Source organism: Pristiophorus japonicus, chromosome 22 (genome assembly GCF_044704955.1).
Source record: "Pristiophorus japonicus isolate sPriJap1 chromosome 22, sPriJap1.hap1, whole genome shotgun sequence".
NCBI lineage: Eukaryota > Metazoa > Chordata > Chondrichthyes > Pristiophoridae > Pristiophorus > Pristiophorus japonicus.
Genome location: NC_091998.1, coordinates 64,853,133 through 64,870,433, shown reverse-complemented (window position 1 = coordinate 64,870,433; position 17,301 = coordinate 64,853,133). Strand labels below are relative to the sequence as shown.

At 47.3% G+C, this 17,301-nt stretch overlaps 1 protein-coding gene across 4 annotated transcripts in view; it reads right to left on the bottom strand.

Annotated features, from left to right (window-relative positions):
* The window catches only part of dock5 (dedicator of cytokinesis 5), a 193,476-nt gene that overhangs the window by 109,655 nt on the left and 66,520 nt on the right, over window positions 1-17,301 (bottom strand). For 3 of the 4 annotated variants that reach the window (XM_070866296.1, XM_070866297.1, XM_070866299.1), the window contains exons 3-6: window positions 15,031-15,071; window positions 13,686-13,741; window positions 9,489-9,585; window positions 1,229-1,377 (exon numbers count right to left, since the gene is read on the bottom strand). In XM_070866296.1, the coding sequence (XP_070722397.1) occupies window positions 1,229-1,377; window positions 9,489-9,585; window positions 13,686-13,741; window positions 15,031-15,071 (343 nt within the window). Of the gene's footprint in view, window positions 1-1,228; window positions 1,378-9,488; window positions 9,586-13,685; window positions 13,742-15,030; window positions 15,072-17,301 lie in introns of those variants that run through there. The other variant, XM_070866298.1, reaches the window with a different exon arrangement.

The window sequence follows — 17,301 nt, the reverse complement described above, 5'->3', positions numbered from 1 at the left end:
CAAGGGTCCATTTTTTTGCCCCGAGATGGTGACGGTGGACCTCATCATTGAGCTGATAGTGCTCTCACAACGCTGGTCGGTGGGAAATTTCAGGTAATTGACTGGATGGTGAAAGAACGGTGATATATGCCCAAGGCATGATGGTGTGTGACGTGGAGGGGAACTTGGAGGTGATGGTGTTCCCATGACATTGCTGCTTTTGTCCTTCTCGGTGATAGAAGGTGCAGGGGACAGGTGTGCTGTTGAAGTAACCTTGATGTGCTGCTGTGTATCTTGTACAAAGTACATCCTGCAGCCAGTGAACAATCATCAATCAAACAAACTGCTCGATCTCGGATGTTTTTCCCATTTGTTCCTGGGATGTGGGCATCGCTGGCAAGGCCGGCATTTATTGCCCATCCCTAATTGCCCCTTGAGAAGATGGTGAGCCGCCTTCTTGAACCGCTGCAGTCCGTGTGGTGAAGGTGCTCCCACAGTGCTGTTAGGGAGCGAGTTTCAGGATTGTGACCCAGCGACGATGGAGGAACGGCCGATATATTTCCAAGTCAGGATGGTGTGTGACTGGGAGGGGAACGTGGAGGTGGTGGTGTTCCCATGCGCCTGCTGCCCTTGTCCTTCTAGGTGGTAGAGGTCACGGGTTTGGGAGGTGCTGCCGAAGAAGCCTTGGCGAGTTGCTGCAGTACATCTTGTAGATGGTGCACACTGCAGCCAGGGGGCGCCGGTGGTGGAGGGAGTGAATGTTGAAGGTAGTGGATGGGGTGACAATCAAGCGGCTGCTTTGTCCTGGATGGTGTCAAGCTTCTTGAGTGTTGTTGGAGCTGCACTCATCCAGGCAAGTGGAGAGTATTCCATCACGCTCCTGACTTGACATGCAGATGTTTGAAAGGCTTGGGACTTGAGCCATCGAACACACGGTGCACATTTTCAGTCCTGCTTTTGTTGTTGATATGGCCGGTCGGCGGAGATAGCTTGGCTATCTGTTGTTTGAGATCGGTGGATGTGTGTAATTTTGGAGCCATTCTGTGGCTTTACAGCAAAACAAATACAAATTAACAACTGAGCTGTGTGCAATGTTTGCCAACACAATCGGTTTTTGATCTGAGGGTGGAGGCCTCTGGCCCTCGCATAGAATGCACAAGATCTTTCAATGTTGTGCAGTCACAGCCTCCCAAATCACCCGGTACAATTGCGGATGCTTCCATGTTATTGAGCGAATCGATGATCTCACCTATTTCCGTAGTCGATCTTGGCAATGACCTTGCCCTTCAATTCCATGAGCTCATCCTTCGGGAGAGTCCCAGACAGGATCTGCGAGCGCCACTCAATCAGATTGTATGTCATCTGTTGCACGTGTCGGAACATGACCTTGTTGCTTTTCTGTACGGGAGACAAGGAGGAGAAACGTGGGCGGGTGCAGCATTACCTTACCTGAATCAACTGAGACACACTACAACAACGTGCATTTATATAGCGCCTTTAACCTAGTAAAATATCCCAAGGCGCTTCACAGCAATGTTACATGACAAAGCAAATAAATTTGACACCGATCCACATACGAAGAAATTACGGCAGATGACCAAAAGCTTGGTCAAAGATGTAGGTTTTAAGGAGGAATGAGGAAAGAGAGACAGAGAGGCGGAGAGGTTTAGCGAGGGAGTTCCAGAGCTTGGGGCACGGCCACCAATGGTAGAGCGATTATAATCAGGGATGTTCAGGAGGGCAGAATTAGACTAAAATCCAACTAGACTGTGTACCGTTTACATTCCAAGATATGTCAACATTCTTTTTGGAACAAAGGTGTCTTCTTCCTCATTTCCGCTTCCCCTGCCTCCCAAGCTTTTTCTTAAAAAGACTTGCATTTCTCCAACGCCTTTCACGACCACCGGACATCCCTTTACAGCCAATGAAGTACTTTTTGAAGTGTAGTCACTGTTGTAATGCAACAGCCCGTTTGCGCACAGCAAGCTCCCACACACAGCAATGTGATAATGGGCAGATAATCTGTTTTTGTGATGTTGGTTGAGGGATAAATATTGGCCCGGACACCGGGGATAACTCCCTTGCTCTGTCAAAATCATGCCACGGGATCTTTTAAATCCACCCAAGAGAGCAGACGGGGCCCTCAGCTTAACTTCTCAGCTGAAATGTGTAGCATCTCCAACAGTGCAGCACTCCCTCAGCACTGCACTGGAGTGTCAGCCGAGATTTAATATGCTCAAGTCCCTGGAGTGGGACTTGAACCCACAAACCTTCTGACTCAGAGGCGAGAGTGCTGCCCACTGAGCCACGGATGACACAAATATTTGTAAGCTCTTCACTGACTGAGAGACCAAGCTCACATTCTCCATATCAGTTTTGTAATCGAGCAAGTTTTGTAATTTTCAAAAATCCAGTGGAAACTAGCAAAGCAGTGGGGCATGGCTCTACACTGACGAACCCATAGGCTAAGCTCAGTTGAAGGAAAACCTCTCCATAATTAGAATTGTGGAACATGGACACCATCCTGCAGTGAATACTGACTTAGTTACAGAATTCAGGAGGGAATTGGACAAATTTCTGAACCTGTGGCGAGTGCAGGGATGTCGGTTTTGGATAGGAAATGATGGAAAAGTGGCAAAGTTTATTCAAATCCTAAATGATGGGAGCGAGTTGGATGGATCAAGTGGCCTGCTAGATAAAGATCTGCTAATTCGAGGGACTGACTGAGATGACCAGATACTTCACAGGACAGAATGGTTTCTGTGCTGCTGGTCTGTAGGAGGAAGTAACAGACTGAGGGACCCATTCTAGGGGCTTGAGTACAAAATCTAGGCTGACACTGCAGTGCAGTGCCGAGGGAGTGCTGCACTGTCAGAGGGGCAGTGCTGAAGGAGCGCTGCACTGTCGGAGGTGCCGTCTTTCAGATGAGACGTTAAACCGAGGCCCCCGCTGCTCTCTCGGGTGGACGTAAAAGATCCCATTGCATAATTTCAACAAAGAGCAGGGGAGTTATCCTCGATGTCCTGGTCAATATTTATCCCTCAGTCAACGTCACTAAAACAGATTATCTGGTCAAATAGGGGAGTTGAGGGAATAGAGGAAAGTTCGGGAGTTCTGATCGATTACCTTGAGGGATGAGGGAGCATTTATATAGAATATGCCCTCGGGGAATGGTTCGGTAGATTGTACACAGTTTGTGGAAGGAGTGGGTCTGGTGGCTTGAATGGCTGTTTCTCATCCCATGGTTCCATAGATCCTCGTGTTTTTAGTCTTCCAATGTACTGTTATGTTCCAGGCGCTAATTGCAACGTGTTTGGGGACAGAACCAGTGGTCAATCCCAATTAAGTGCCAATCAGTTCTTTGGTAAATGTTGTAAAATGTCGCTGGAAGTCAGGGAGCAGGCTGAAGATTGGCCAACCTTCTCATGGGCTGCTGCCACTCAATGGGTGAGGTGCAGTGCTTTGGGGGGGAGAGGCGAAGGGTCAGGACATCACTCTGCCTCAGATTTATGATTCCTCTCGGAGGTGTCTGCGTGGGACACTAGGCGAGATGTATACGAAAAAAATAGCTGTTAGCCCTCAAAATACCTCACCTGCAAATGACACAATGTGACTTCTTTTCTTTTCACTTTCTCTACCCACCTCTCTCATGCTCGCTGACCTACATTGGCTCCTGGTTAAACAACACCTTGATTTTAAAATTCTCATCCTTGTTTTCAAATCCCTCCATGGCCTTGCCCTCCCTAGCTCTGTAATCTCCTCCAGCCCCACGACGCTCCAAGATATCTATGTCTAATGTATGCACCGGTGAGGATGCTCACAGGTTGGTACAGCTGTTGAGTTGGGAGTGGCTTAGCCAGTCACGTGATGTTCACAAGACTCAATAAAACCCCAACCAGTTGGGTTCGGAGGATCCACTATGAGGCAGCTGGTTGTAATCCTGGTGGATGAACTGGTAATGTGTCACCATAGGTGGTCCCTCGAACGAGGATGACTTGCTTCCACGAGTTCACACGTGTTTTGATGAAGGACCCGATGTTCCAATCTTGAACTCCAGTTGAAGGGGTGGAAGATGGCTGTGCGTGGGTTTTTTTAATGTGTGGTGACCTTTGTACACCAGCCACCACACGGGCTTGACAGAGCTAGGTCTTGGTCCAGTGGCAAGGGTAAACCAAGATGACTGGAGACCTGCTCTGCGCACACATATCGCAGTGTGGGCTGGCCCGTGCTACCCCTGGGCCCTCGCCTCTTCTGGGCCCCGTACCCTCATCTGTCGCACCTCCGCCACGATCTCTCGCCACTTCTCCGCATAAACATTCACCGTATCTCGCCACAGAAACTCGGCGCTCACCCGCCCCGACCTTCCCACTCCTCTGTACCTGGGTCCTGCCGATGTTCCTGCCCACACTCCAAAACGGCGACCAGCGTTTTGATGAAGTCACCCAGTCGCCCATCTCAAAATCCTCGCACACTTGGAGCAGCTCGCGCTGGAGGTAATGTGTCGTGTGATTGTTAAACCTTTGCTAAGAAACCAACTAGTTCTTAATAGCAATGTGTTGCTATGAATTCTTAAGCAAAGAACCCGTGAAACAAATACATTACTGTGCACTGCTCAAATTCTGGCTTCTTGAGCATCCCTGATTTTAATTGCTCCACCATCGGTGGCAGGCCTTCAGCTGCCCATGCCCTAAGCTTGGGAACTCCCTCCCTAAATCTCTCTATTGCTTTTTTCTCCTTTAAGACGCTCCTTAAAACCTACCTCTTTGACCAAGTCTGCCCATATATCTCCTTGTATGGATCGGTGTCAAATTGTCTGTAATAATCATTACTGTCAAGTGCCAGGGGGAACTTTTACTACGTTAAAGGTGCTAGATGTTACGTATGTAAACATTGTAAATGTGTAAGACTTGCCACCAGAGGGCGCAACTGTTGGAGGCCCAAGGGTCACCTGCACACCTCATGGAAGGGAGTATAAAAGGTCGTTTGCCATGCTGCTTAGGCACTCTGGAGTTGTATTTAAAGAGACAAAGGTCACATCAGTTTTAGCTCACAGGACTCAGTCTTGTGCAGTTCTTCCATAGTTAACACTATGAATGCAATTTGTTGTTCTTCCACTCCTGAAGGCACTATTGTGTATTGTGCTCCAAGTATGTCAGACACCCACACCTACTAGGCCATTCTGTGCAGTCGGGACCAGAAAAGCCAGCGGATTTATTTTCTCCTCGCGAGAGCAGGGACAGTAAGGCCGGTTATCGGGGCCACCCTGATGGTGATCACCTAACTCAGCAAAGAGCAGGAATCAAACCTGGAATCTGCCTTTCAACGTGCTGCGTGGCTTTGACTTAAATGCTTGCAACCAACAAAAAAGGTTGGCCAAACATTTTATCCCCGTGAAGTATCAGGTATAGAGAATCCAGCAGTAACATGCCTGAACGCTTTGGGCCTGTTTCAACATGTCGGGGAGAGCCATGTGACGATGCCTGGTGAACAGCTAGTAGCTGCAGCCTGTGTTTAGCGTCTGAAGACCTACAAAGCCAATCCCTTATCCAGTGCACCACAACTTACAATTATCACATCAGCTCACTTGGCACTAGCTGCCACATTTTCAAAGTGCGAGGTTCTTTTGTCAGCCAACACGCGTGAATGCAATCTAAACCCAAGAATTGCAAATGTTGTAAGCAGTGTCAACTGTGGCTCAGTGGGCAGCACTCTCGCCTCTGAGTCAGAAGATTGTGGGTTCAAATCCCACTCCAGGGACTTGAGCACATAAATCTAGGCAGACACTCCCAGTGCAGTGCTGAGGGAGCTCCGTACTGTTGGAGGTGCCGTCTTTCGGATGAGATGTTAAACCGAGGCCCCGTCTGCTCTCTCAGGTGGATGTAAAAGATCCCATGGCACTATTTCTAAGAAGGGCAAGGGGAGTTATCCCTGGTGTCCTGGGGCCAATAGTTAGCCCTCAGTCAACATCACTAAAACAGATTATCTGGTCATTATCACATGGCTGATTGTGGGAGCTTGCTGTGTGCAAATTGGCTGCTGCATTTCCTACATTACAACAGTGTCAAAAAGTACTTCATTGGCTGTAAAGCACTTTGCGATGTCTGGTGGTTGTAAAAGCAAGTCTTTTCTTTGGGAAAAAATGCATCGCCCTCACAGATACACGAAAGGTCAAACTACTTCATCTGGGTCTACGGCTGGAAGTGTTCATGCTCTAACAAAGGCCATCATCATAAACAGAATCTAGACAGTGTTCCACTGGACAGATTCCAGGGCCATGAGAATGAAAGAAAAACTTGCATTTATATAGCGCCTTTCACGTCCATCGGGCATGTCAAAGCGCTTTACAGTAATACTTTTTGCCGTGTAGTCACTGTTGTAATGTAGGAACCAAGCACAAGCAAGCTCCCACAAACAGCAATGTGAGAACGATCTGGGTTTTTTTAATGTTGATTGAGGGATAAATATTGGCCAGGACACCGGAGATAACTGCCCTGCTTTTCCCCAAAATAGTGCCATGGGATCTTTTACGTCCACTTGAGAGAGCAGACAGGGCCTTGGTTTAACGTTTCATCCGACAGACGGCACCTCCGACAGTGCAGCACTCCCTCAGCACTGCACTGGGAGTGTCAGCCTAGATTTTTGTGCTCAAGTCCCTGGAGTGGGACTTGAACCCACAACCTCCTGACTCAGAGGTGAGAGTGCTGCCCACTGAGGTACAGCTGATACTGGTCAAGCATGATGACAAGTACATGCGAGGTCTGAAATCCCCTCCCCTACGTGGCAAGATACTGATCCATGCTTAGTTGTCAGAAAGGGAGCAGTGTATTGGAGCTCAACGTACAGTTTGTGAACGTTCCCACAGGAACTCGGGTAGAAACATAGAAACATAGAAACATAGAAAATAGGTGCAGGAGTAGGCCATTCGGCCCTTCTAGCCTGCACCACCATTCAATGAGTTCATGGCTGAACATGCAACTTCAGTACCCCATTCCTGCTTTCTCACCATACCCCTTGATTCCCCTAGTAGTAAGGACTTCATCTAACTCCTTTTTGAATATATTTAGTGAATTGGCCTCAACAACTTTCTGTGGTAGAGAATTCCACTGGTTCACCACTCTCTGGGTGAAGAAATTCCTCCTCATCTCGGTCCTAAATGGCTTCCCCCTTATCCTTAGACTGTGTCCCCTGGTTCTGGACTTCTCCAACATTGGGAACATTCTTCCTGCATCTAACCTGTCTAACCCCGTCAGAATTTTAAACGTTTCTATGAGGTCCCCTCTCATTCTTCTGAACTCCAGTGAATACAAGCCCAGTTGATCCAGTCTTTCTTGATATGTCAGTCCCGCCATCCCGGGAATCAGTCTGGTGAACCTTCGCTGCACTCCCTCAATAGCAAGAATGTCCTTCCTCAGGTTAGGAGACCAAAACTGTACACAATACTCCAGGTGTGGCCTCACCAAGGCCCTGTACAATTGTAGCAACACCTCCCTGCCCCTGTACTCAAATCCCCTCGCTATGAAGGCCAACATGCCATTTGCTTTCTTAACCACCTGCTGTACCTGCATGCCAACCTTCAATGACTGATGTACCATGACACCCTGGTCTCGCTGCACCTCCCCTTTTCCTAATCTGTCACCATTCAGATAATAGTCTGTCTCTCTGTTTTTACCACCAAAGTGGATAACCTCACATTTATCCACATTATACTTCATCTGCCATGCATTTGCCCACTCACCTAACCTATCCAAGTCGCTCTGCAGCCTCATAGCATCCTCCTCGCAGCTCACACTGCCACCCAACTTAGTGTCATCCGCAAATTTGGAGATACTACATTTAATCCCCTCGTCTAAATCATTAATGTACAGTGTAAACAGCTGGGGCCCCAGCACAGAACCTTGCGGTACCCCACTAGTCACTGCCTGCCATTCTGAAAAGTCCCCATTTACTCCTACTCTTTGCTTCCTGTCTGACAACCAGTTCTCAATCCATGTCAGCACACTACCCCCAATCCCATGTGCTTTAACTTTGCACATTAATCTCTTGTGTGGGACCTTGTCGAAAGCCTTCTGAAAGTCCAAATATACCACATCAACTGGTTCTCCCTTGTCCACTCTACTGGAAACATCCTCAAAAAATTCCAGAAGATTTGTCAAGCATGATTTCCCTTTCACAAATCCATGCTGACTTGGACCTATCATATTATCTCTTTCCAAATGCACTGCTATGACATCCTTAATAATTGATTCCATCATTTTACCCACTACCGATGTCAGGCTGACCGGTCTATAATTCCCTGTTTTCTCTCTCCCTCCTTTTTTAAAAAGTGGGGTTACATTGGCTACCCTCCACTCCATAGGAACTGATCCAGAGTCAATGGAATGTTGGAAAATGACTGTCAATGCATCCACTATTTCCAAGGCCACCTCCTTAAGTACTCTGGGATGCAGTCCATCAGGCCCTGGGGATTTATCGGCCTTCAATCCCATCAATTTCCCCAACACAATTTCCCGACTAATAAGGATTTCCCTCAGTTCCTCCTCCTTACTAGACCCTCTGAACCCTTTTATATCCGGAAGGTTGTTTGTGTCCTTCTCAGTGAATACCGAACCAAAGTACTTGTTCAATTGGTCCGCCATTTCTTTGTTCCCCGTTATGACTTCTCCTGGTTCTGACTGCAGGGGACCTACGTTTGTCTTTACTAACCTTTTTCTCTTTACATATCTATAGAAACTTTTGCAATCCTTCTTAATGTTCCCTGCAAGCTTCTTCTCGTACTCCATTTTCCCTGCCCTAATCAAACCCTTTGTCCTCCTCTGCTGCGTTCTAAATTTCTCCCAGTCCACAGGTTCGCTGCTATTTCTGGCCAATTTGTATGCCACTTCCTTGGCTTTAATACTATCCCTGATTTCGCTTGATAGCCACGGTTGAGCCACCTTCCCTTTTTTATTTTTATGCCAGACAGGAATGTACAATTGTTGTAGTTCATTCATGCGGTCTCTAAATGTTTGCCATTGCCCATCCACAGTCAACCCCTTTAGTATCATTCGCCAATCTATCCTAGCCAATTCACTCCTCATACCTTCAAAGTTAGCCTTCTTTAAGTTCTGGACCATGGTCTCTGAATTAACTGTTTCATTCTCCATCCTAATGCAGAATTCCACCATATTATGGTCACTCTTCCCCAAGGGGCCGCGCACAACGAGATTGCTAATTAATCCTCTCTCATTACACAACACCCAGTCTAAGATGGCCTCCCCCCTAGTTGGTTCCTCGACATATTGGTCTAAAAAACCATCCCTTATGCACTCCAGGAAATCCTCCTCCACCGTATTGTTTCCAGTTTGGTTAACCCAATCTATGTGCATATTAAAGTCACCCATTATAACTGCTGCACCTTTATTGCACGCACCCTTAATTTCATAAGATTTGAGGAGCTTGAAACTCGAGCTGGAGTTGTGTAGCTGGTTGGATTTCCCCTACTGACCCAAGATGTGACCTTTAGTCCTTACCAGGTAGAGCTTGTGCCAGATAATTGCCCACTCTCTCAGGGTCATGGTGAGTTCTTGGACCAGTGGCACTTCACTGGGAATGACCGTCTCATCCTCTCTGTAAAACAGAAATGTCAAATTAGTAGCTGACAATGCATCCGAATCCAAACTAATTAATTTTTGAGCAAAGCATTGAAAGTGCGATGATTGAATGGGACACTGGCACAGCATTCGCAGAGTTGATATTATTATTGTGTGTCTATACCGGTCGTACACCGTAGGAAGGACGTTGTTACCCTCAGGAGGGTGCAGTGTAAGGCAATCGAGACGATAGCTGGTTTCTGGTAACTAAGTTACAAGGCTAAATGAGGAAAAACTTTTTACGCAGCGAGTGGTTAGGATCTGGAATGCGTGGCCTGAGAGGGTGGTGGAGGCAGACTCAATCGTGGCTTTCAAAAGCAAATTGGATAAGTACCTGAAGGAAAACATTTTGCCGGGCTATGGGGAAAGGGCGGGGGAGTGGGACTGGCTGAGGTGCTTTTGCAGAGAGCCGGCACGGGCTCGACGGGCCGAATGGCCTCCTTCTGTCCTGTAACCGTTCTATTGTTCTATAAGAAGTTAACAAAGTTGGGCCTGTTTTCAATGAAGGCGACTCAAGTTTGAAAAAAACTTTTCACATTGATGAAGAGTGCAGAGATTTGGAAATTAGAAATAGATAATAAAGTCAGGCAGAACTATTTCTCCCAAACAACAATAGACACGTTGAATAAATTACAGGGAATAGGCGTCAAAGCAACCAATATAAAAAGGGATTCAACTCAATACAGCTCTCTAAAGTGAACAAATAAATTAACGTCTCTGGAGAAAGAGGGACAGGGATAGGACGATGCTGAGGTGGTGTTATTCGGCCAAAAATAGCCAGTGGAGGCCTCCGACCCAAATGTTTTTTTACGAAAGTACTGGGTTGACTCGGAGGAACGGACACTTGCTCCGAGGCCCACGTATTCCAGGAGCGTAAACGCATCCTGGGATCACATGGGCCTGGACCACCAATCACAATGTGGTATTCTCACTCATAGTCATGCGAACTCGGAGTTCCCGTTACGATCAATGAGAATACCCCAAAAATCACACAAAGCACACACACAAATTTAAAAAACACTTCACTTTTTAAAAATGAATAGAAATTGCATTAAATTAAATGTTTGAGAAAAATGAATTTTGTTGAAATTTAAAAAAAATGTTTTAATAGTTTTAAAAATATACTTACCTTCATAGACAGGATTTATAATATAAAAATGTCATAACTTATTTTTTCTATCTATTAAAACTCTGATGTTGGTTAAAAACAGGCCTTACGCTGCTTTTACCAGGTGTAAGAGTTTGAAGGACATTCGGTGGGCAGAAGTTGAGCAAATAGCCCAAATCTCCTCCCGCGAAGGCTCTTCTCCCGGGGAGGCCTGCAATCGGTCAAAATCGCAAGTGCTGGGTTTGCGTGCATCGCGCACGCTCATCGTACACACCCGGATAGGCCACAAATGCGATCAATAAAAAAATGCCGCACCTGTTTGGTGAAATAGTCTTTTCCTATTCTTCGAGGCAGCTCAGGGCTGTGGTACCATGCTCGAGTGTCCTGCTGACTTGAGGGCTTCCTCAATCCCACCTTATCCACTATACCTGGACCTGGCCCTGAGTCATTGGCTGCTTCAAACACTGAGCAATCTCTGTGTTATGGGAACAGAACTTCAGCAACAGTAAAAGAAACCGTGTCAATCTCTCGCAACAAATAAGCATCGTTGCCGGTCAGTTTAAGCCAATTATCCTTCAACAGGAGAGAGACAATGACCTGTGCAGTCAGGATCCTGGAAGTCAGGTAGCCACGGATTGGCCTGGTGTTTGCCAGTGTCTGTAGGGAATACTTGGCCCCCATTTACTCCATCTCTTTGTTTTCAAGGGGGCGATTTGAGCTGGGCAGGTGTTGCTTGGAAGTTACAACCTGTTCCCTTAGCAAGCACAACCCCTCTTGATCCAAAGCTTGGCTGCCCGTGTCCTAACTCGCACCAAGTCCTGCTCACCCATCACCCCTGTGCTTGCTGACCCGTGTCCTAACTCGCACCGAGTCCTGCTCACCCATCACCCCCTGTGCTCACTGTCCGTGTCCTAACTCGCACCAAGTCCTGCTCACCCATCACCCCTGTGCTCGCTGACCTATATCGGCTCCTGGTGAAACAATGCCTCGATTTCAAATTCTTATTTTCAAATCCCTTCCATGGCCTCGCCCTTCCCTATCTCTGTAACCTCCTCCAGCCCCACAACCAACCCCGTCCCCAGAGATGTCTGCGCTCCTCTAATTCTGCCCTCTTGAGCATCCCTAATTATTAATCGCTCCGCCATTGGTGGCCGTGCCTTCTGTTACCTGGGCCCCAAGCTCTGGAATTCGCTGCCAAACTTCTCCACCTCTTTACCTCTTTCCTCCCTCAATACACTCCTTAAAACTGACCTCTTTGACTAAGCTTTGGTCACCTGCGCTAATTTCACCTGATGTGGCTCGGTGTCAAATTTTTTATCTCATAATATTCCTGTGTAGCACCTTGGGATTTTAAAGGCGCTATATAAATACAAGTTGTTGTTGATGCTTAATTCTGTTCCATATTCGAATATCATAACATGCAAAATGCAAGGTTATTTTTTTATTTTATCGAAGTAATAATTTAGGACAATTCTGGCTGTTGCCATCAGACATGGAAATCAGCAACAGGTCAGGTGTAAATATTACGGCACCACCAAATCTCTTCAAAACCCCCGGGAGACCACTTCAAGACTCCCACTAACCATAGAATGACCTGTGACCTCCAGTCATTCACCAGTGTTACTGACAAGTTGGAATTTACACTATCGCACAAGAAAGAAAGACTTGCATGTGAGGTTATCCACTTTGGTGACAAAAACACGGAGGCAGATTATCTGAATGGTGATAGATTAGGAAAAGGGGAGGTGCAACGAGACCTGGGTGTCATGGTTCATCAGTTATTGAAAGTTGGCATGCAGGTACAGCAGGTGGTGAAGGCGGCAAATGGTATGTTGGCCTTCATAGCTAGGGGATTTGAGTATAGGAGCAGGGAGGTCTTACTGCAGTTGTACAGGGCCTTAGTGAGACCACACCTGGAATATTGTGTTCAGTTTTGGTCTCCTAATCTGAGGAAAGACGTTCTTGCTATTGACGGAATACAGCGAAGGTTCACCAGACTGATTCCCGGGATGGCTGGACTGACATATGAGGAGAGACTGGATCAACTGGGCCTTTGTACACTGGAGTTTAGAAGGATGAGAGGGGATCTCATAGAAATATATAAAATTCTGATGGGACTGGACAGGTTAGATGCTGGAAGAATGTTCCCGATGTTGGGGAAGTCCATTAGTTCTTATCTTAGGATAAGGGGTAGGCCATTTAGGACTGAGATGAGGAGAAACTTCTTCACTCAGAGAGTTGTTAACCTGTGGAATTCCCTACCGCAGAGAGTTGTTCATTGGATATATTCAAGTGGGAGTTAGATATGGGCCTTACGGCTAAAGGGATCAAGGGGTATGGAGAGAAAGCAGGAAAGGGGTACTGAGGGAATGATCAGCCATGATCTTATTGAATGGTGGTGCGGGCTCGAAGGGCCGAATGGCCTACTCCTGTACCTACTTTCTATGCTTCTATGTTTCTATAGCGCCTTTCACAACTACCGGACGTCTCAAAGCGCTTTACAGCCAATGAAGTACTTTTTGAAGTGTAGTCACTGTTGTAATGTGGGAAACGCGGCAGCAAACATGCGCACAGCAAGCTCCCACAAACAGCAATGTGATAATGACCAGATAATCTGTTTTTAGTGACGTCGATTGAGGGATAAATATTGGCCAGGACACCGGGGATAACTCCCCTACCCTTCTTTGAAATAGTGCCGTGGGATCTTTTACATCCACCTGAGAGTGTAGACGGGGCCTCGGTTTAACGTCTCATCTGAAAGACGGCACCTCCGACAGTGCAGCACTCTGGATTACTAGTTCAGTAACATAACCACAATGCTCCTGTACCTCGGTAGGTAGGGAATAATTACCCTGGCTAGAATATAAGTATGAAGAATTGCATTTTTAGGACAAGGAAGGTTAGGAAGATTGTGGTGATCTCGGGGTGTCTGTTACAATATCTTAACCCCGGAGAGCAGTGGTACTCACCCTCCACCTTCCACCGTCGCCTCTTTTAAATGGATATACGTCGCCGGAAAAATGCCCTGTGAGGTGGGGAAAACACAGCTATTACTTGACTTTGCATCCACATAGAGTACAGCATCTCCTTCCATTTTATTCTCTCCTGTTTGGAATGCAGCGATTTGGACTGCTGCCTCACTCTCCCCACAGGACCTCACTCGAGTAGGTATTCGTCAGGTGTGAGGTCAGGCAGTGAGTGTCAAAACTATTTGACCATGGGGGCCACGTCAAAGCCAAGCCTGCTGTTGGCCTTCACCTGATGAGCTCTCACAGCTAGAGTCACTGGATAACCATCAGCAATGGGTATCCCGAGGGGTTTCCCCATCTCCTCTCCCCCTCCCTCGCCCTCCACACTCAACCCCCTGCGCCCCTCCCTCCCCGCCCCATCCCCCGCAACCCTCCTTCCCTTCCCCCTCCCTTTCCCTCCCCATTCCCTGCCCTCCTTCCCTTCTACCCTCCTCCCTCCTCCCTCCGTTCCCCTCTCCACTCCCCTCCCCATCCCTCACACCCCTCCTTCCCTTCCCCCTCCCTTTCCCTCCCCATCCCCCTGTCCTCCTTCCTTTCTCCCCTCCTCCCTCCCTTCCCCTCCCCCACACCCCTCCTTCCCTTCCCCCTCTCCTCCCCTCACCACCTCCCTCCCTCCATTCCCTGCCTCCCTCCCCCCCCACCCTGCCCCCTCTCTTCCTTCCCCTGACTGGTGAGTCTAGAACCAGGGGTCGCAGTCTCAGGATAAGGGGTCGGCCATTACAGACTGAGATAAGGAGAAATTTCTTCACTCAGAGGGTGGTGAATCTTTAGAGTTCCCTGCCCCAGAGGCCTGTAGCGGTTCAGTCTTTGAGTATATTCAAGACAGAGGTGGATACATTTTTGGGAACAAAGGGAATTAAGGGATATGGGGATAGTGCCGGAAGGTGGAGTTGAGATAGAAGATCAGACATGATCTTACTGAATGGCGGAGCAGCCTGGAAGGGCCGAATGGCCTACCCCAGCTCTTATTTCTTATGTTCTTATACTCCCACTCCCCTGCCATTTCTGCATTTAGCTCCTCAGGTTATACATTTTATATTAAATAGAAGTTAAAAACTCTTTAGTCAGAATGAGAAAGTTTGGGAATAATCTGCCAGGCATTGTAATGGACACCAAAAACTTGCAAGACATTCAAAATGCATTGGATGCTGCAATGGCAAAACTCTGATCCCAGAGGTTGGAGCTGGATGGCCTCAACTCATCCATGACTCTTACAACTTGGAGTTTTAAGTATCAGATCTACTTCAGTAACAATTTAACAGCAGTAAAAAAAAAGTCACGGTACCTTTTTGGATTTGTTCCGAAGACTATACCCTCTGTACCAACCTGTGCAAAAATACAGATTAATATTTAATGTGCACAACTTTCACGCCAATAAGTCTTATTCTTCACCATTTTTAAACATGTGTTTCAAACAACAACGTATTTAATGCAGTAAAACTTTCCAAGGCGTATTATAAGACAAAAATTTGGCAACGAGCCATATAAGAAGACATTAGGGCAGTTGACCAAAAGCTTGATCAAAGAGAAAGAAGACTTGCATTTCTATAGCACTTTTCATAACCACTGGACGTCTCAAAGCGCTTTACAGCCAATGAAGTACTTTTGGAGTGTGGTCACTGTTGTAATGTGGGAAATGTGGCAGCCAATTTGCGCACAGCAAGCTCCCACAAACAGCAATGTGATAATGACCAGATAATCTGTTTTTGTTTTGTAGATTGAGGGATAACTATTGGCCAGGACTCTAGAAAGATGTAGGCTTAAAGGAGGAAAGAGAGGTAGAGAGGCAGAGAGGTTCAGGAAGGGAATTCCAGAGCTTGGGACCTAGGCAACAGAAGGCACGGCCACCAATGGTGGAGCGATTATAACCAGGGATGCTCAGGAGGGCAGAATTAGAGGAGCGCCGACATCTCGGGGGAGGGGGGGGTTGTGGGGCTGGAGGAGATTACAGAGATCGGGAGGGGTGAGGCCATGGAGGGATTTGAAAACAAGGATGAGAACTTTGAAATCGAGGCGTTGCTTGACTGGGAGCCAATGTGAGCACAGGGGGTGATGGGTGAGCGGGACTTGGTGTGAGCTAGGACACGGGGGGCAGCCGGGTTTTGGATGACCTCCAGTTTTCCTTAAATAAAAACATCTACCAGATGCCCTATAACTCTGCCATGTTAGGGGAGAAGTGATGAGGAGGTCAGGGCTGATGCCATGGCATAGCCGCTTGAAGTTCAGCCTCATGCCGCAATATCCCCAGTGTATCCCCTTCTCTCAGCTCTCGCTGACAGGTTGGCTTGTTAAATCTATTTAAGGTTATTACCTCATTTGTATTTCGGGTGGCCATCGCTCCGATGTGAGCGTGTGTACACCCACAAGCTAGCCTACCATGGGGGATGTCACCATGTTCTTGCATAGGTGCTAAAATAGGAGTGCTGCACTGTCGGAGGTGCTGCCTTTCGGACGAGACATTAAACCGAGGCCCCGTCTGCCCTCTCAGATCGTGTAATGATCCCATGGGACTATTTCAAAGAAGCATAGGGGAGTTTTCCTTGGTCCTGATCACTACTTATCCCTCAATCACTATCACTAAAATGAACAGATTACCTGGTCATTATCACATTGCTGTCTGTGGGAGCTTGCTGTGCGCGAATTGGCTGCTGTGTTTCCTACATTACAACAGTGACTACACTTCAAAATAGTACTTCATTGGCTGCAAAGCAATTTGGGACATCCTGAAAGGCACAATATAAATTCTTTCTGAATGTCTGGAATAATCTGTAGTAGAGATGCAGATTTTACTTTTGAGGCATGTTAGACTGGAATAGTTTCCAAACTGGAGGTCGGTTTTAGTCAGACTGGTTGCCTTATCTTCTCTGTTGAGGTTGCTTCCCTCATGGACTCAGATTTTCGTTACACAACTTGACATACTCATGCTTCCAATGGCACCAATTCACCAAGTTTCAACACTAGCTTCAGTTAGTGCCCTACAACCCCCTCACCCCCCCCTTCTCCCCCCCCCCTTCTCCCCCTTCTCCCCCCCGCTCCTCGCCAGAGATGTCTGCGCTCCTCTAATTCTGCCCTCTTGCTCATCCCTGATTATAATCGCTCCACCATTGGCGACCGTCCCTTCAGCTGCCTGGGCCCTAGGCTCTGGAATTCCCTCCCTAAACCTCTCTTTCCTCCTTTAAGATGCTCCTCAAAATTTTGACCAAGGTTTTGGTTACCGGCCCTAATATCTCCTTATGAAGCTAGGTGTCAAATTTTGTTTGATAACGCTCCTGTGAAGCACCTTGGGAAGTTTTACTACTTTAAAAAGGTGCTATATAAATGCAAGTAGTTATTGTTGTGAGAACTTAACATAAGAATTAGGAGCAGGAGTCGGCCATTCGGCCCCTCGAGCCTGCTCCGCCATTCAATGAGATCATGGCCAATCTTCGATCTCACTTTCCTGCACTGTCCCTATACCCCCTGATTCCCTTAATATCCAAAGAGCTGAACTTGGAATGAAACCTTGTTCATCTGTTGACTTAATATGGCATTGAACAAGGTGTTGAAGGCTGATGGG